The sequence below is a fragment of the Helianthus annuus genome, chromosome 2 (genome assembly GCF_002127325.2).
Source record: "Helianthus annuus cultivar XRQ/B chromosome 2, HanXRQr2.0-SUNRISE, whole genome shotgun sequence".
NCBI lineage: Eukaryota > Viridiplantae > Streptophyta > Magnoliopsida > Asterales > Asteraceae > Helianthus > Helianthus annuus.
In genome coordinates, this window is record NC_035434.2 from 27,954,027 (window position 1) to 27,973,792 (window position 19,766).

Here is a 19,766-nt window from a genome sequence, read left to right on the forward strand (position 1 = left end):
GGGGAATTTTTGGGTATGTAAAAAGAAAAATGAAAATAATGGTGTTGAAAGAAAAATGGTTAGTCCTAATGCCTCCATCATTTACTTACTTGGGTTTAAGTTGGTAAGGACCGGGAATGAATTATCGTGGCAAGTTCTAGAGTCGTAAGAACCAAGCGGCTATTCACACAAGAAACGAAAAATGAGCATTTAGTGTAAAGATATGTATTTGTATGCTCTTTAAAGGCTCAAAACTCACTTTTGTGGGAATGGTTTTTACGTGATCAAGTATATAAAATCAAATTTTAACTAAGTTTGTCATGCCGTTTCATAATTTTCTTATGTTGGTTCTTTTTATCACGACGCTATCGGTTGTAAATTTGTAAAAATATAACCTTCTTAGAGTTAGAATTCCCAACTTAAACTTAGACAAGTAAAAAAATGCAAATTTTTGGAAAAAATTTGGGGTGATTAGCGATTCCAAATAGAGTTTTGTGTAAGCCTTGTTATTAGGACTTGCAAAATTCAAGGTTTTAGCATCCCACCCACACTTAAATTACACATTGTCCTCAATGTGTCCCAAAAATAAGTTTTTAGGTTGATTGAATGTGTAAAATGGTCTAAAAAGCATAATTTTATGTTACTGGCAGTCTGGACACGGCCCCGTGTTCGTTGGACACGACCCCGTGTTCAAGTGCCAGTAACGAAAACTTACAGAAGTTGGACACGGGGGCGTGTTCGCTGGGCACGACCCCGTGTCTGGCAAAAATTCTGCAAACAGCAGGTCTGGAAGGTGGGCACGGGGGCGTGTTTGCTGGACACGACCCTGTGTGGACAGTCTATAAGGCTGAAAAAACAGGTTTCTTTCTTCGGTTTTCCTGTCCTGGCTTTAGTAGTACTAATGTTTAGTACTCTAAGCCTCGTTTGTACCTGTTCTATCAATAAACACCACACCAAACAATACCAAACGTCCTAAATTACCAAGTCAAACATCAAACCATCAAGTTAAAAGTAAAAGCAAAAGCAGAAATAAAAAGAGTTAGGGAAAGTAAATTGTTCAACACTTCGGGACGCATGCCAGAAATTGTCTGATAGAAAGGGAAATTAACTTGTGGGCTCGCCAACCGTCTACTCCTACTCCTTGTTCATCCTCCTAGTCCATGTCTTCGTCACTGTCATCACCTCCTCCCCCATGACCCGCCATATACTCCCGGATGCTTCCGATGTCATCTTGGATATCGGTGATGTTTCTTTCAATGGCTCCGACCCGGTGGTATGTGTTGTTGGCGAGGTTGTAGGTGTTCCTAGTGCACATAAGGTTTTCCTGCAAAAGATCATGTAAACTTTGAAGGTTAGGAAAACCACCTCCTTGTGAGGAGGACTGCCCCGGATCACCGTGGGGTTGGTACTGGTATTGGGGAGGTGGAGCGTGAAGGACTAGCGCCTCTTGCGGGTTCCATGCATGGCCTTGCATTCTCTGAAAGCTTACCGACCCATCTTCCGCCTCATAAATTAGGTTCATAGCACGACAAATGTGCACATCGACCTGTCCCGACCATGGGTTTCTCTGGAAGGACCTAGGGATGTTCGTGAAGTGCTTGAAGAGGCGGTACACGCATCCCCCATAGAAGATAGGGGTTGGTGCATGAGCAAGCCGGTTCAGATGCATGTTCCGGAGTAGGAGGAATGGAACATCGAGGGCTCTTCGGGTGTGAATGCAGTGTAGGACTACCAAATCTCTCAACCCAACTACGCCGCTGTTGTCGTGTCTCTGACTAAGAGAGTAAGTAATGAGCCTGTGAATGTAGCGATAGAGCGGATCCCTTAGCTTAGTGCTCTTGGTACTGCTCGGATTGTAAAACCCATCACCAATCTGAGCCCATGCAGCCTGGCGTTCATTTTCATCCAACTCTCGCATTCCCCCGGTGTTTTCTTCATTTCCCGAATCTTCTTCTGAATACAGCCCCACTATTGCCCCGAATTGTGCCATAGAGATCGAATACCTTGTTCCACCACATCAGAATGCAACCCCCTCATTGTCGAACGGGTCACACCTTGAAGTGAAGGTGAAGGTACTGTAGAACTCCAAAGTGCACTCGTGTACTGACCTGAGTCGGGTGGTCAAAGCAACCCTGAGCGGTCCGGTAATGAGGTTGTTGAAGCGGTCAAGTTGGTTCACCATGAGCAACAGGTCCGTGCATGCTTGCCTTGGGTATTCCTCGGGTCTTGTTTGAAGCGTATCATATCTGGCCCTAGCATCGAGCTCATTAGCGTTGAATCTCGTAAACTTCTTCGACATCTGAAAGAATACACCAAAAGTTAGCACGAAACAATGAGATTTTCGGAAGAAACTGCAAACAGTGAGCTGGACACGGCCCCGTGCTCAGCAGGCACGTCCCCGTGTCCAGGCGTCTGTTACCCAAAAACTTCATTTTTCGACCCGGTCCCGAAAATCTAAAAATTTTTGGTCAAGTAGTAGCGGTTTCCCCCGAAAATGAAACCTCAAGTGCCGTTTTTTAGGTTTTTGTGAGAAATTGGGCAAATCTATCAACAATACAAGTGTAATTACTTCCCATTATACTAATCTAAACTAATGCTAGCAAATTATTTAAGAAATTTGAGGTTCGATCCGGATGAACTTCAAGAACCCTAGATTTTTCCCCAAATTTTTGATGTTTTAACTACATGCAAGTAACTAATCTAACTACTAATGATGATAGAATCATACCTTGATGTTGTTAGATCTAGAGGTAACGTCGAAAATCTGCAGAAAATCGCCTCGGACCAGAGTTTTTTCGGGGAAACGGGGCGTGTGGAATGATGTAACTGTTGTGAAAAGAGGGTTTTATCCCGACAGTCGCGCGGACACGGCCCCGTGCCGAGCAAGGTTTTTTTTTTTTTTTAGTGCTCGTGTGAGTGCCCGTTTTTCCCAAAAATATGGTGAGAGGACTTACCGGTTTCGATGTATACTCACTTGTTCGTAACATACCAGGTATGATGTGGGTGACTTTTATTCGTCGACCGTTTGAAACGAGATCTCTTCTTCCTCATCCTCAATGGATCCTTGATAGAGCTTTAGCCGTTGGCCATTGACTTTGAATGGAATTCCATTTCGAGATTTAATTTCCGCTGCACCGTGAGGAAAAATATGGGTGATGGAAAAAGGTCCTGACCACCTAGATTTTAGTTTACCCGGAAATAATCGAAGTCGTGAATTAAACAATAGAACTTGGTCTCCTACTCGAAATTCATTAGGCTTAATGTATTTGTCGTGTAAATTTTTCATTCTTTCCTTATAAATTTCTGAGTTAGAGTATGCATAATTCCTTAGTTCGTCTAATTCATTTATTTGACAAAATCGATTTTTACCAGCAATTTCTAAATCTAGTTTTACACTTTTTATTGCCCAATAGGCTTTGTGAGCTATTTCTACTGGAAAATGACAACTTTTTCCATAGACGAGCTTATACGGGGTTGTGCCTATAGTGGTTTCGCTTTAAACCTCTGTTAGTCACTTCGGCTTGTCCGTTTGTTTGAGGGTGATATGCTGTTGAGACCCGATGATAGACCCCATATCTTGTTAAGATTTTTTCGAGTTGATGGTTACAAAAATGGGAACCTCTATCACTTATTAATGCTTTGGGTGTTCCAAAACGAGAGAATAATTTTTTCAGAAATCTCACCACTACTCTTCCATCGTTTGTTGGAAGTGCTTCGGCCTCGGCCCATTTAGACAAGTAATCAACCGCCACAAGTATATATTTATTTCCTTTTGACGGTGGGAAGGGTCCCATGAAATCGAGTCCCCACACATCAAAAATTTCACAAACGAGAATGCCATTTTGAGGCATTTCATTTTTGGAAGAAATATTACCTGATCTTTGGCAAGCATCACATGTCTTTACAAGATTTTGCGCATCTTTGTAAATGGTCGGCCAATAAAATCCTGAATCAAATACCTTTCGTGCGGTACTAGCGGCACCATGATGTCCCCCATATGGACTTTCATGACAATGGCGGAGAATTCTTCGTGCTTCGCTGCCATCTACGCACCTTCGGATGAGTTGGTCAGCACACATTTTGAAAAGATAGGGGTCTTCCCAAAAGTAATGCTTCACATCGGCAAAGAACTTTTTTCTTTGGTGATGTGGCCATCCTTTGGTGACTATACCGCTAGCTAAGTAGTTAGCGTAGTCGGCATACCATGGTTCTTGTCTACTTTCCACCATTTCCAGGGATTCTGTTGGAAATTTTTCATTGATTTGCTCGTCCCTGGTTGCTTCCAAAGCTGGGTCTTCTAGGCGTGAAAGATGATCTGCCGCAGTGTTTTCTGCTCCTCTTTTGTCTTTGATTTCAATATCAAATTCTTGTTCAAACGTGGTTTGGCGTCTTGTTTCTTGAAAAGGTACCGGATAGCTGCATGATCTGTATAGACTACAGTTTTAGAAAGAACAAGGTAAGAACGAAATTTATCAAAAGCAAATACCACGGCTAGTAATTCTTTTTCAGTAGTTGTGTAATTCTCTTGTGCATCATTAAGTGTTTTACTAGCATAATAAATTGGGTGGAAATGTTTTTCTTTTCTTTGTCCCAAGACTGCTCCAACAGCAAAGTCACTTGCATCACACATGATTTCGAAAGGTAGTTTCCAATCGGGCGCTATCATGATAGGTGCATTGACTAGCATTTCCTTGAGGGTTAGAAATGCTTGATTGCAATCCTTGTCAAAGATGAAAGGCGCATCTTTTCAAGTAATTTTGTTAGAGGTCTTGAAATTTTTGAAAAGTCCTTGATAAACCTTCTATAAAATCCGGCATGCCCTAGGAAACTTCTGATTGCTCTAACAGAGGAGGGTGGAGGTAATCGAGAAATAGTGTCTACTTTTGCTCGATCAACTTCCATTCCTTCGTTCGAGATTTTGTGACCGAGTACTATTCCCTCCGTTACCATGAAATGGCATTTTTCCCAGTTAAGGGCGAGGTTAGTTTCCTCACATCGGGATAGCATTCGTTCAAGGTTATCGAGGCATTGGTCATATGAATCTCCAAAGATAGAAAAGTCGTCTATAAAGACTTCCATTGTCTTTTCTATCATATCATGGAAAATGGCCACCATGCAATTGGAAAGTTGCGGGGGCATTACATAGACCGAATGGCATGCGTCGATAAGCAAAAGTTCCATAGGGGCATGTGAAAGTCGTCTTTTCTTGGTCTTCAGGTGCTATTGGAATTTTGAAGTACCCTGAAAAACCATCCAAGAAACAGTAAAATTTATGACCGGATAGTCGTTCTAACATTTGATCAATGAAGGGCAAAGGAAAGTGGTCTTTCCTTGTTGCTTCATTTAATCGTCTGTAATCTATACAAACTCTCCATCATGTGACGGTTCTTGTTGGTATTAATTCATTCTTTTCATTAGTTATTACCTTCATACCTCCTTTCTTTGGGACTACTTGGACGGGACTTACCCATGGACTATCGGAGATAGGATAAATTAGTCCGGCGTCAAGCAGTTTGATGACCTCATTTTTAACCACTTCTTGCACATTGAGATTTACTCTACGTTGTGGTTGTATTACCGTTTTGTAGTCATCATTCATTAAAATTTTGTGCGTGCACATGGAAGGACTTATTCCTTTAATATCTACAAGCTTCCAAGCGATCGCATTTTTGTGTTTTTTAAGAAGATTAATTAATTTTTCTTTTTCTACACTACTTAATTTAGACGAAATAATTACAGGTAATTTACCATCTTTGTCTAGAAAAGCATATTCCAAACCTTTCGGAAGTTCCTTGAGCTCAATGGGTGGGTTCTTAGGAGACTCCTTATTACGTGGCTCATCTAGATCAAGAACTTTAAAGGTTTGTTCTATGGCGACCTCTTCTTCAACAAAGTGGTCAATTTCTTCACTTGTATCGGGTGGTTCATCTTCATCTTCAATTAGGGGGTCGTTATTACCAAAAGGATATTTCATTGAACGCTCAAGATCTATGCTCCTTTTGAATGCCCCTAACTGAAGAGGTAGATTATTAAACTTCCGGCTTTTCAAAGCTTCATGAGTTTTTACAAAAGGTCGTCCCAACACTAGAGGAGCGTCATCGAGGATGACAAAGTCGGTTGGGATTAGCATTTGATTTGTTTTAACCAAGACATCCTCCACTACACCAATTGATTTTATTACTCTCCGATTAGATAGAAAAATGGGTATTTGAAGTGGAGCAAAATCACTAATACTTAATTTTTCGAAAATGTAATTAGGCATTATGTTAACACAAAGATCTTTATCAATAGTGACATTACTAATAAATGAATTTTGAAAAAAAACATGGAACCGGTGTAATGTTAATTTCAAAAGGATCTTCTTTTATTAGTGAAGTTTGATCATTAGTTAACTTAACACTTACCATTTCTTCAATTTTAGTGTTAGTGTTTAACTCTTTTAAAAACTTAGCATGAGTCGGTACTAAACAGTGATTTTCGAAAGAAGGTGACAAGAGATTAATTTCTTCAAAATTAGACTCTCCTTGAATTTTAGCATTAGCGGCCTCACCTTTTTCGTTGTCTAACTCATGTGTCGGTTTTTCATTTTCTTGTTCTTCCATTTTTACATTTTCAACTATCTCTACGTTATTATTACAATTTAATTCTTCTCTTGCGCGGGACTCCTCTTCCCCTGCGCGAGATTCTTTTATGCAACGTTCGATAGTTTTAATGTGTTCTAATATCCTATCGGTCACTTCGGTGATAGAGAAAGGATTGGGATCCTCAAAGCTTGAATCCGGTTGTTCGATCCTTGGTTCCTCATAGTACCCATATGAAGTAGATGGTTCACACCATTGTTCTTCATTGTAAGCATATGATGGATAAGGGTCGTAATTTTGTTCTTCATAGTACTCATATGAGGTGGGTTGTTCACACCATGGTTCCTCATAATAAGTATATGAAGGTGGTGGCTCATATCTTGACTCTTCAAAGTATGAGTATGAAGGTTCATACCTTGGTTCATCAAAATATGAGTATGAGGGGATAGGTTCATACCTTTGGTCTTCATAGGGTGTGTATGAAGTTGATAGCTCGTACCTGGGCTCCTCATGATAGTTGTAAGAAGTGGATGGTTGAAATAAGTTACAACATTGTACCGAGTGCGGGTTATCACAATTAGTGCAATATTCTCTCATATAATCATCCTCATCATAGATGTAGTTGTAACCTCCTGAGTATTGATCCATAAGAATCACTTAGCAGACCACAGCTGAGTCTCGGGACCAGAAAACAGAAACAAAGACGGAAACAGAGGCTGGACACGGCCCCGTGTTCAGGGTCTGTATCTGGGCGTTTTAATTAAAGTTACTGGTCTCGTTGAGCACGGGGGCGTGTTAAGTGAGCACGGCCCCGTGTTCAGACTCTGTATCTGGGTATCTAACTAAAAATATGCAGCACGGCCCCGTGTTCAGTGAACACGGCCCCGTGTTCAGGCTACTGTAAATGCAAACTAAACTAAAAATGCAAAAAACTGTGCGCGCGTTTTAAAAAGGTTTTGAAAAACTAATTAGGCCGTCGATTTTAAGCTTTCTTAAAATCCTTGAGTCCCCGGCAACGGCGCCAAAAACTTGATGCGTGCTAGTGTGTATATGTTTTAGGTATATATTTTAAGCCCCTTTTTACACCTTTTAGCCAAGTTTTAAATTTATAAAACACGATATTTACTAACACTACACACATATATGGGCAAGTGCACCCATCGTGGACGTAGTATAGTGTTGGTAAGATACCGAGGTCGTCCAAGGACACAAGAGCTTTTAGTACCGGTTTATCCTCAACGTCTAATCAAATCAAAATGTTAGAAAAGATTTTTAAAACTAAGAAAATAAAACTAACTAAATGCTGAAAAATAAAAATAAAAATAAAAATAAAAACAGATAGACAAGATGAATCACTTGGATCCGACTCGTGTATAGTGTAACCTTTGATTATTTTCGCACTTTTGCACTTGTTTAAGAGATTATCTTAGTTATTGTAGTAGGCCCCTTTTTTGAAGGTGACGTTACCCTCAACCCAGTAGTTTGAGTCAGCAAGGATACAATCCTAAAGGGTCGGATTATTGAAAGATAATTAATTAAGTTATTAATGCAAATTATGGTAGGCCCCTCTTTTGAAGGTGACGTTACCCTTGACTAAGTAGTCTGAGTCAGCAGGGATACTGTCCTAAATAGCCGGGTTATAGTATTAATAGTAGTTTAACTTATGAGGGGGTCAAAGAGTTTGGATCCCCGCCATCCAATACCTTTGGGTATTGAAGGAGATCCTACTAAATTTGACCCAGGTCCCTTGCAGGACCTCTAAACGCTAAACAAGGGCAAGACTCTTACCAAACCGTTCCCTTAACCCCCGACCAGGTAGCCAACATACCTCCATATAGACCGTGGAGATATTAATGGTGAAAATCTTTTATTTTATGTAGACAGTAAAATAATGTCAAGACACCACGGACAAACGATAAGGAAGAATCACCTTCAACATAAGAAACTAGTTATTAAAGTCAACAATACAAAACCAAATAAAAAGTGCAAAAGATTAAAAATAAAAAGTATTACACTAGACACTTGTCTTCACCAAGTGATGTAAGAGACTTAGGCAAACATGGCCTTTGATTGTCAAGAACTCTTACGATCAGTCATGGATCCCGAGACGACTCACACACTCTATGATGGACAATGGATGATGGTGGTGGATGATGGTGTTATGGTGGTGGTGGGTGGTGGGTGAAGTGTGAGAGAGGTGGTGTGCCAAGGGATGAGTTGAAATGGCTCCAAGCACTCCTATTTATAGGCTGAACAGAGGCCTGGACACGGCCTCGTGCCCGCTGGGCACGGCCCCGTGGCCGTCTGACACACTCTCTCTCTTCATTAATTGTAATTCGCAATTACAATAAATGCGCCTGTAGTACTCTGACCACGCCCCCGTGTCCGTTGGGCACGGCCCCGTGGTGGGCAATAGAAGCTTCTATTAGTTTGTCTTTTCTACTGCTTCTTGGGCACGGCCCCGTGCTCGCTGAGCACGGGGCGTGTTCAGTCTCCTGCCTTCTCTGTTTTGCTTGGGAGGAAGTTGTCGAGGGGTCGGGCAATCCACTTTTGTCCCTTTTCTTGTATTTATGTTAGATTTTGCTGTCTTTTTGCTTCTTTTGCTAATTTGAGCTCGTTTAATCCAGAAAATACAAAAGGAAGACAAAAACACACTTTTTCCAACATTAGTACTAAAAAATGGTTAGTAATATGCCACAATTGATATAATTTATATGTTGCATTTTGCGCGTATCATACTTACATCGAAGCCAACCATTAAAAACTAGAATTAACTAAATTCTTTAAATTAAAGATTTAATGAAAAGGACAATTTTATCACAACTGTTACAGTTGAAAATATCATTATACAATGAGAGTGACAATTAAAACACTTAAAATGAGTTAGAGACCGGAGTCTCTGGACCGCCATCCAACGTTAAAATGGGTCAGAGATCTGAGTCTCTGGACCAGCCTCCAAAGCTCAAGTTAGTGTATGATTCAAAAGCATCGACATATGGTAAAAAGTGAGTAACTGTCTCTCACAATTTTGTACTTACCTCCATGAAAACCAAAACCATAAGACCTAAAATTACTATAACAAGATGATCTTGATAAACAAAGCATCTTTCTTCTGAGCGGATTCACAAAAAAAATGTAAAACCAGGCTCTCTTACAAACAATACCATACCATTTACGGACCAAACAGGCTTTGGTAAAATTTCTTTCAACTGAGTTGTTGACCAAAATCAAGAAGCCCTCTAAAAAGTGTCACATTGTTCCATAACGACCAATGTAGATGAGCCACGCGTTCTGATTCTTTTGGATAAGACTGAAGAGTTAATATTCCTTTGGGTTCTGAACAAGAACTATACTGGTCGGTAAAGCCACGATTAGTAGCAATGATGTTAAACCATTCTTTACATACGGTTTTGCTTGTAGATCGAATTTCACAGCAGACTTCATCCAAATCCTACGAATCACTTCAGAATTCATGTATGTAAAAGAATCAAGATTCGACGTCGGAAGTATCATCGTAATTTCCGTTGGAGGTGGCATCATGACTGGGGAATTGTGATTAATTTTTCAATTTAAACTTCTTTAGCAAACTCACCTGATAAAAGCTCGGTTGGTCATTCAGGATTTTCATCAGCAGGAAGGAATTGACTACAATAACATGTACGCTCTAGTGGCAAGGCTTGAATCTATTTAATTGCTTCTAGTGTTTGCTTCTTATCATAATTTCAAAGTGTACCAAGTTGACATAAAGAGTGCATTCCTTTTACAAAATCGTCAAAGAAGAAGTATATGTCAGACAACCTAGGGAATTCGGCACTCCCGATTATCCCCATTGCATGTATAAGTTGAACAAAGCACTCTATGGCCTTCATCATGCCCCGGGAGCTTGTTATGAAACGTCATCTACCTACTTTTTAGGACAATGGTTTAACACGTGGTCAGGTTGACAAAGAGATTCGTTGTTTGTTCAAGTTTAATGAAAAGGACAATTGTATCACAACTGTGAAAGTTGAAAAGAATCATTATACAATGAGAGTGATAATTAGAACACTTAAAATGACTCAGAGACCGGAGTCTCTGGACCGCCATCCAACGTTAAAATGGGTCAGAGACTGGAGTCTCTGAACTAGCCTCCAATGCTCAAGTCAGTGTAGGATTCAAAAGCATCGACATGTATGATGTGTGTGTATAAGTATGAAAGCTTGTAAAGAGAGATTTGGGGAGGAAAAACACCTTGCATATGTTGAGGAAGGGACTTCTATTTATAGGGGTATGATTGACTTAACCCTAATAGGCCACCTTCAACTGGGCCTTCCAAGATCGAGTTAAAATGGATTGGGCTTAACTTACTATATTATACTTTGGGCTATTTGGGAGGGTACCTCTACAACTAGGTAACTGTATAATCTTATTTACAATCTTAATCTTATGTTATCTTATCTTTTTAACAGCCTTAAATTTTAATTCTGTGACAACCAACCTAGCAAGATACCAGGCCATTTTGTTCAAAGTTATAGAAATTTTAAAATATTTACACCATATTTGTCATCCAACCAACATAGGATCGTAATCTTAATTTGAAGATCGTAAGGTAATATCTTAACTAGAATTAATAAATAAAAAATCAATTAAAGGGCTATGTGACACGTAGTAAATTCTTGACTCACATGATGCGACTTAGATTTGCTCTATATTAAGCTTGTGCCCCAACGATATTAGTTATTAAAGCGAGTCAAGAAGAAGTTGCAAGGGTTGTATAAGAAAACAACTTTGCATTGATTACAAGATAAGTTTACAAAGGTGTTTTACAAGTACAAGAACTTGTGAGTTTGTTGTGTGATCTCCAAATGTGACCTTTATCACCTATTTATAATTCTCTATTTAGAAAATTCTATACATAATATCTAGATATTTGAATGTAGGTTTTCTAGAAAATTCCATGGCCTGGATGATCCTTGATTTTTACAACACTTTTCCAACACGTTTCTAGCCTTTTCAGGGCTGTTCTAGAACGTTCCAGGGCTGTTGTTCTATCCAGATTTGGGCGGCATTTTCCTGCGACTTCCAGCAGCTCCGCACGGTTTTGTCGGCTGATTTCGCACCTGTTCGAGGTACCAATCTGTTCCAGCAATGTCCGGACAGCCCTAGACGCAGTGTTTCGGAAGCATCCGGAACTCGCAAGAAAAGTTTTGTATTTAACCGTATCGTGACATATGTGTTAACATAAAGTATCAATATTTCTCGCTTTCCATTTTCTTTTTAATTTGGTTTTTTATTCAACACCCTTTGTTCTTTGTTTTTTTTTTTTTTTGCTAAAAAATGAGTAAATCGTATCCCTGACCAGTCTGCGACACTCATGCCACAAAGGCAACACACAGGAGGCGATCAACTCACTGAGTGTTGGGAGCGGGTGACGGGGACACCTAGCTCAGTATGTTTCTATCTTAATTAACTAGTTCTAATTCCCGTGAATTTCACGGAACAGAACAACATTATGTTGTGAAAATATAAAACATACTTCTTATAAATTAACAACTTTAAAATACTACTTGAATCACTATTTTTAATAAAAATATCTATATTTAAAATTTGTTGATGAACATACTAATCCTATAACATAATAAGTTAGTAAAACAAAAATAAAAATATCCATATATAAAATGAAGAAACCAAAATAATCCCTGTTAATCAAATGCTCAAAATAGTTTAACATGTGGATCAACAACATCACACACAAATCGGCCATGCCACATAATATATAGCATTATACCTATTGAATTTTTTCCTCAATTTCATATTCACCTTTGAGAGTTCTAATTGATTCTGCCAGCTTTAACCTCTACTTGCTATGCTTAGTTATTCCAATATATCATTCAGCCAAAATCGCTGCCACGTAGAGATCTGATCCTTTTTATATGTTTTTTTAATTCATCCATAAAACCTTTCGGTGTCTATTCCTTCTTCATGATGTTCTTTCCTGTTGATTATCATGTCTCCATCACCAACATATTTGTCACATTATCAATCCTAAATTTTAATCTTTTCTTCATACCTAATATCATTCTATCATTAGTGTTATGTACTTGTTAGAGGTTAAAAAATAGGCGTGTTGTTCGGGTTGGATAATGGTCTAAATGGGTAATGTTAAGACATAGTCAAAAGGGTGATTGACTGACTTCTTTTAAACACTTATTTTTTTACATCTTTTACAGAAAAATAAACAAGAACTGTGTATAATTAATGTGCCATTCTGACCCATTTCACTTTTAACTAATTAAACAGGAATCTCCTTTTGAAATTAAACATGCATCTTAATTAATCATTATTTGTGCACATCAAGTTGTGCTGAGTGCAAACACTATTTATCAATAATTGTTTGTTTTTTTTTAATAAAATGATTCATGAGGTTTATTTTGTTTCAGCTAATTTTAGAGTTTTGCTGAAAAAATAAACGGGTACCTGGGCCTTGTCTCGCTCAATGGTGAGGACTGCACTGATGGCCTCGTCAGCGATTGAGAGGTACACCGATATTAACTCCCCGGTTTTTGGTGCTGTGATATCTGGTAGGGAAACTAAATGTTGCTTCATTTGGTTGAAAGCTTCTTCAGCTTCTTCAGTCCATTTGAAATCCTTCTTGTCTGAGCAGTTCTTGAGCGTTTTGTAGAAGGGCGGAGATCTTTCAACCAATTTTGAGGTAAAACGTTTCAAGGCTGCAAGCTTCCCGTTTAAGCTTTCAACCTCCTTCTTGGTTCTTGGTGGTTTAGCTTCGAGGACGGCTTTCACTTTGTTAGGGTTGGCTTTGATGCTTTGCTTTCCAACAATGTGACCCAAGAATTTTCCTTCCTCGAATCCAAATGAGCATTTTTCTGGATTAAGCTTCATGTTAACCTTTCTGAGGTTCTTGAAAGTTTCTTGAATATCGTCAAGCATTTGATGTTCCGTCTTGCTTTTAATCACCAAGTTGTCAACGTATGCCTCCATGTTTTTGCCAATTTGGCTTTCGAAGGCTTTGTCGACGAGCCGTTGATAGGTAGCTCCTGCATTTTTGAGGCCAAAAGGCATCTTTTGATAACAAAAGATCCCTTTGTCCGTGTGAAAGGCTGTTTTTTCCTCATCCTCTTTCTTCATGAGGATTTGGTGATAGCCTTTGTATGCATCAAGAAAGCATTTAAACGAGTAACCTGTGAGGGAATCGACCTTGAGATCAATTTCCGGTAGTGGGTAACAATCTTTAGGACAAGCTTTGTTAAGATCCTTGAAATCTATGCACATTCTCCAAGAGTTGTCAGGTTTCTTGACCATAACCGGGTTTGCAACCCATGATTGGTACTTGACTTCTCGGAGAATACCGGCCGACACAAGCTTTTCAACCTCTTGGCAGGCTGCCAGACTTCTCTCGGGTGCCATGCTTCTTTTCTTTTGGACCACCAGCTTGACATCCGGTGGTATTCTTAATTCGTGCTCGGCAATGTTCCGAGGGATTCCGGTCATATCCTCTGGACACCAAGCGAATACATCGCTGTAATGTGTTAGCAGCTTTTCAAGGTATGAAAGGGTCTCTTGAGAAAGGTTTGGGTTGACCCTTATCCGTTGTTCAGGGTACTTAGGGTTTATGACCAACCTTTGCCTGTCTTCTTCGCTGTTTGAGTTTTCACCCTCAATCATGTAAGCTTCCTGAGAGGGTTGAAGGGTTGCTATGCCCCTTTCGGTAGGAAATTTAACCGTGCCATGGCCAACAGACACTGCCATGTAAAATGCACACTGTCCTGGTCTCCCGATGATCACGTCATAGCTTGAGGGGATGTTGATAACCACAAAGGTTAATGGTTGGGTTCTTTCTTTTAATCCTTCGCTGAAACGAACATTAAGGGTTAGTTGCCCTAAAGGTTTGAGGGGTATGTCAGCGATACCTTTTATAGAGGTTCCAGAAGGTTGAAGCCTTAAACGTTCTTCATTGCTTAAACGGTTGAAAAACTTTTTGAACATGATTTCAGTGGCTGCCCCAGTATCTATGTATGCCTTACATGTTTGCAGCGTTCCCACGGTGGCTTCTACCACAAGAGGACTGGAAAGTGAGTCCTTCTCCGTAGGGGGGAAGCAGACACACTGAAGCTCCCAAGCTTCCAACCGCTGTCTTTTATGAGGAACCCTTCCATCGAAATTCACCATATTGACTTCCTTACCCTTTCCTTCAGCCATTTTGTCCCGGACTCCTTTTACCAAATGAGCGAGTTCCCCGGACTTGACAGCCTCTTCTATTCTTTTCTTGAGTTGGAAGCAATCATTGGTGTGGTGACCTTTTTCTTCGTGGAACTCACAGTATTGGGTGGAGTTCTCGTTTTTTCTGCTTTTGGGGAGAGGCCTGGGAGGCCGAAAGTTTTGTTTAACTTCTTCTGTTGCAAGGATTTCTTGAGGGGTCTTTGTGAGGGGTGTGAAACTTATGCCGTTTTCTCTGCTTGAAGGGTTCCGGCCTTCAGACCTTCGAGGGTCTGAACCCTTTGGCCGCCTGTCATAGGAGTTGAAGTTTCCCCTTTTTCTAGCTGGGCTATTGCTTCGCCAGCCGGATCCTCTTTTCCTTTGTTCCTTAATGTCTACAGCCTCCTCTCCCCGGATGTGAGCTTCGGCCCTTTCAAGGGCCTCTTCCAGTGTTTTGGGCAGAGATTTGTTGAAATCTCTTGTGAGATATTTAGAGGTTATGGCATTCATAAAACCAGCCACTCTCATTTTCTCGTCTGCCCCTACATAAGTCAGACCTTCCTTTTTGTATCGTTTAATGAACGCTCGAAGACTTTCATCATCACGTTCTTTTATCTGGAAGATCACTGTCGCGTCTTTGACATATCGCCTTTGTTGGGAGAAGTTTGCCAGAAAACCCTTGCTTAAATCGTCAAAGCTTCGAATGCTTTGAGCAGGTAGGTCGTTGAACCAGATTCTGGCGGATCCAACAAGAGTTTGCATGAACATTAGGCAGCATTCAGCGTTTGACCATTTCTCTATTCGGGCTGCACCAGTGAAGATCTGGAGATGGTCCTCAGGATCCTCAGTCCCATCATACGTTCTGATGTGGGACGGCATCTTATCTTTGATTGGAAATCATAATCGGCTATCTGCCTTGAGAAGCATGAAAGGTTACTTGGCTTATAAGGTTTAGCCAAGTCTTCTTCAGCCCTTGCATCTACATTGTTGCCATTGCCGTGATTCCCCTGAGTGGCTAGCACTTGATTAATGAAGTGTTGCCACAGGAAGTTGGCCATCATCTGGGTCATCATATTGGGTACGAGGTTGAAGCCTTGAAGGCTTCCTGGACCAACCGAGCAGTTTATTCTGAGAGGGGTGCTCATAACAGCACTTCGTGCTAAAGGGAGCACGGACAGAGTTTGTTCCCACGGGTTGTTACAGAAGCTGGATAGCTTGTTACTGGGGACTGTAGGAGCTGGTCAAGTGTTAGTTCGTGTCCCAAAGGGGCACCACTAGTAATCGGTTGGGAAGAGAAGATAGGATGCACCGTAGGATTTGTCATAGTGGACAGATAAGGATGAGGGTTTGGAGGGTTGCTGGGACCAGCCTCACTTCTTGTGGTAAAAGGAGGTAGGGGTGGTCCGAGAGACAGTGTTGGTTCAGGTTTGTCATAGTCTAAACGAATCCTTATACCTTTTTCTCTTTCTTTACTCACATGCTGGTTGAGAAGTGACCTTAATTCAAGGAAATTATTTGCAACCCCCTCGGGGGTAAGTTCAACGCGTGCTGGGGTGTCAGAGACACCGACATTGGGAGATGGAACCCCGGATCTGGACGGAGTTGGCGTGTTGAAGGTGAGGAACTCGGGTGTGCTCCCCAGAGTTGAGAAAGATGTTGGTATAGCCACGTGAGCTTGGCTACTACCCGGGGTGGAAGTGTTTGGAATCTGATTTACTTCTCCCGGAGATCCACTTTCACACATGGTGACTTTAAGTGAAGAGAGCTACACTACTATGTCTTTTTTGAGAAGAAATAGCGGCGTAGCCCCACGGTGGGCGCCAACTTGTTGATGCAACAAATAGAAGACCAACGGTAGTAGCTGGGTTGGTCAGGCAAAACGGTTGAAGGGTTCAACTTTGCCTAACGCAGGTCGCGGGGTCCCCCCACGTTTGCAAGACGTGGAAGGAGGTTTACTAGTTTATTGTTATTATTTGCTGAAGATTCCTTCTCTAAAATATACTCAGATTCGGAAGTGTGGGCAAATAAAATGTGTGTGTTGAATGTGAAAAGGAGTGACTTGTATAAAATTATTAATTCATAAGATGCATGCTTCTTATATAAACTTGCATTAATCTTCTTTTAACAAGTTAATTCTTAAACATCCTTTTCTTATTTGAATTTTTTTAAATGACTAGATTTTCTAATAAAATAAATGGATAAATTGATTTTTAAGAAAAATAATTAATTTCTTATTATATTCAAATAAATTTCTCTTGGATGTTCATTATTATTTTTAGAAAAAATAAGACTTTTTTTTTAATCTTGTGTCATATTTAGACAAATATAGAAGAAATGCGATGTAAGTTGCCAATTCCTGTCAAAGCGGATAAATTGGCCAATACGGGAATTATATGGATAGAATACAAGTACTTACTGAATTCTCTATAAAAAAAAATATACATTAACTTGCAATGAACAAAAAAAAAATATATAGATTAACTCGTAACTTGTTGCTCGTCTACCTGTCATTAATCTGTAATCGTCTCTATTTTAAATAACTTGTCACATTTTTAACTTATATTGTCATTTGAACGTTTCAGTCCAATTGAAACGGTATGATCTTCTCTCATATACAAAAATATACATCAACTTACAATGATAATTCTTTTTTCTTCCCTCCATCAAGCGATATTTCTCGGGCCCTAAACATAGCAAAAACGTATCATGACAACATCACAAACTCGTTAGCTTAGAATACTATTAGGTTACGAACATGATAATTTGAGGTTAAAGGTTGCGAAACATATAAACTTAAACGGTCTAACAAATGTCTAAAATAATCAAAAATATGTATTTTTACAATATTTTTATAGTAACAACATGAGACAGCTTAAAAAAAAGGTATTTTTACATTTCTATTATGGTAACAATATGAGACAACAACCTACTAATAATACATGACTTTCAAAACTCGTAGTTAACTTCTAAATATATAAGGATAAAAAGGTTTCTCGAAAGAGAGTTATAGTGAGCACAACTTCTTACTATTTTTTCTTAAACTAGTATTTAGAACCCGTATATTGTGGCTAAACCAAATAAAAAGTATACGCAAAAATGTTGAACTACATACGCGCGTTGGAATGTGTTTTCTTTTTAACGGCAAATTTCTTTTATTCCTGTTGTCTGTGAGACTTGAACCCGAGACCTCCCCCTCCCAAAGTGTTTAAAGGCTTTGCCTTTGCCAATGGACCACCACCCCTTGAAGCGTTGCAATGTGTTAACTCGCAAAAGGTAAATCGAAACGTAAAACATAGAAAAGAACAACTAAGTCGACTTAGAATCCGCGCATTGCGACAGGGCCGTTAAACTGCTTAAAACATAACGTATAAATGTCGAACCACACATGCGCGTTGCAGCATGCTAACTCGCAAAATTTAGCACGGAACCTAGAATGACAAATTTGTAAAAGACGAAAAATATAAGAGACCAAATATGAAAGTGGAAAAGTGTTAGGGTAAAAAATGAAAAATGGTTTTTGATAAAGTTGTAAGAAAAGAAAAGTGTAAGGGTAAAATGTGTAAGAAAATTAAAGAGTAATACTCTCTCATAATCAAAAGTTGTTGATAAATAATTTTTCTTAAATAAATTACTTTTCTAAACACGTAGGAAAGAGAGATAATAAAACTTGGAACTTAATGTATATATTCCTGTAAAGCAGTTACACACTAGATCAAGTTTTTAATTTTCTAACTAGTTTAATGTATATATTGTGAGATGGTAACGTCTCAAAACAATTTTGGCGTACAAGTATAACTAATAATTGGTTCAACATATTAAATAATTAATATCTAAGGTTTTCTTTTTTTTTTTTTACTTTTCCTTTTTATGTTTTAAGTGGGCTGATCATATCCACAATATATTAATCAATCACCACATATATATGTTATATACATACACGGAGAAAGATAACCTCTATTCGTGTACACACGTGTTGTATCTTCTAAAAACAAAACCATGTATTTGCGTAAAACTAACAATTAATATATGAAGCAGCGGAGCTTGACCAAAAGTTTTGGGAGGGGGAGGGGGCAGAAAGTAATGGGACCTAATTTTTTATATATTATATAAATATTTAAGCAAAATAATTTAAAAGATCCTTTATAATTTTAAAATTTTTGGACGAAAAATCAGAAATTTTATACTTCTAATCGAAATATTAAGAGGATGGGTGCATCCCCGGGTATCAACTAAGCTACACCCTGAATATATATGTGTGTGTTAAGTAATTCACTACTCTAGTGTGTATATATAATCATGTAACTATAAGCTAATACAAGAAGATGAGATAAGGTACCTCTTGAGACGGACAGCAGTGTGACGTAGGTTATCGCCGATGCCGAGTTGATCAAGAGCTCGCCATCCGTTTGGGCGGATTCCGATTGCTGCTCCGGCAACGTTCCTCAGACTTTCAGCCCTCTCCATTACTAAGCATTTTATCCCCTTCTTGTGAAGAGCAAGGGTCGTCGCTAATCCACAAATTCCTGCTCCAATTATCACTACTTCTTCATCATCATCCATTGCTAATAATTATTTGAGAGAGAGAGTCAATCGGTGGGTCGTAGTGGATGTAAGTCGGCATTTAAGAAAGGAAGGTGATGTATTAAAAACGATGGGTACATGACAATATCTAAGATGATATTTGTTAGGGCTGGATTTTTATAGGTGATCCTTACACATGATCCTAACCAGTGATCCTTGTTTCTTTGGCAGACAGTGATCCTCAGCAGAACTTCAGGATCAGGATCATGGGACATTATGGTGATCCTCATACTAACGGCCACTTCCGCTTAATACAATATTGTTTTGCAGGAACATCTAGCAGGATATGCTCTAAAGACCATGATCCAGGGACGCGTTTTCACAATTATGGCAAGAGCTAAATTGAAGATAGACGTTGTACCGGATATGGAAACTTGGCTTGATCTAAGGGCAGCAATTTAGGCTAGATTATCTTTATTTCTAAAGGGGTAA

At 39.4% G+C, this 19,766-nt stretch overlaps 1 protein-coding gene across 1 annotated transcript; it reads right to left on the reverse strand.

The window, feature by feature from the left end:
• Window positions 1–17,009: 17,009 nt before the first annotated feature.
• LOC110896681 (monooxygenase 1-like) lies at window positions 17,010–19,421 on the reverse strand. Its single transcript, XM_022143879.2, has 2 exons — window positions 19,090–19,421; window positions 17,010–17,437 (listed from the first exon to the last, which is right to left on the reverse strand). The coding sequence occupies exons 1-2, from the start codon at window positions 19,311–19,313 to the stop codon at window positions 17,386–17,388; spliced, it is 276 nt and encodes a 91-aa protein (XP_021999571.1). The 5' UTR covers window positions 19,314–19,421; the 3' UTR covers window positions 17,010–17,385.
• Window positions 19,422–19,766: the final 345 nt, after the last annotated feature.

Excerpts from the sequence above, each read along its gene's own strand:
- LOC110896681 (XM_022143879.2), bottom strand. The coding sequence starts at position 19,313 with ATGGATGATGATGAAGAAGTAGTGATAATTGGAGCAGGAATTTGTGGA. Across the intron at positions 17,438-19,089 it reads ACTGCTGTCCGTCTCAAGAG|GGCCCGAGAAATATCGCTTG; the intron begins GTACCTTATCTC and ends TGCTATGTTTAG.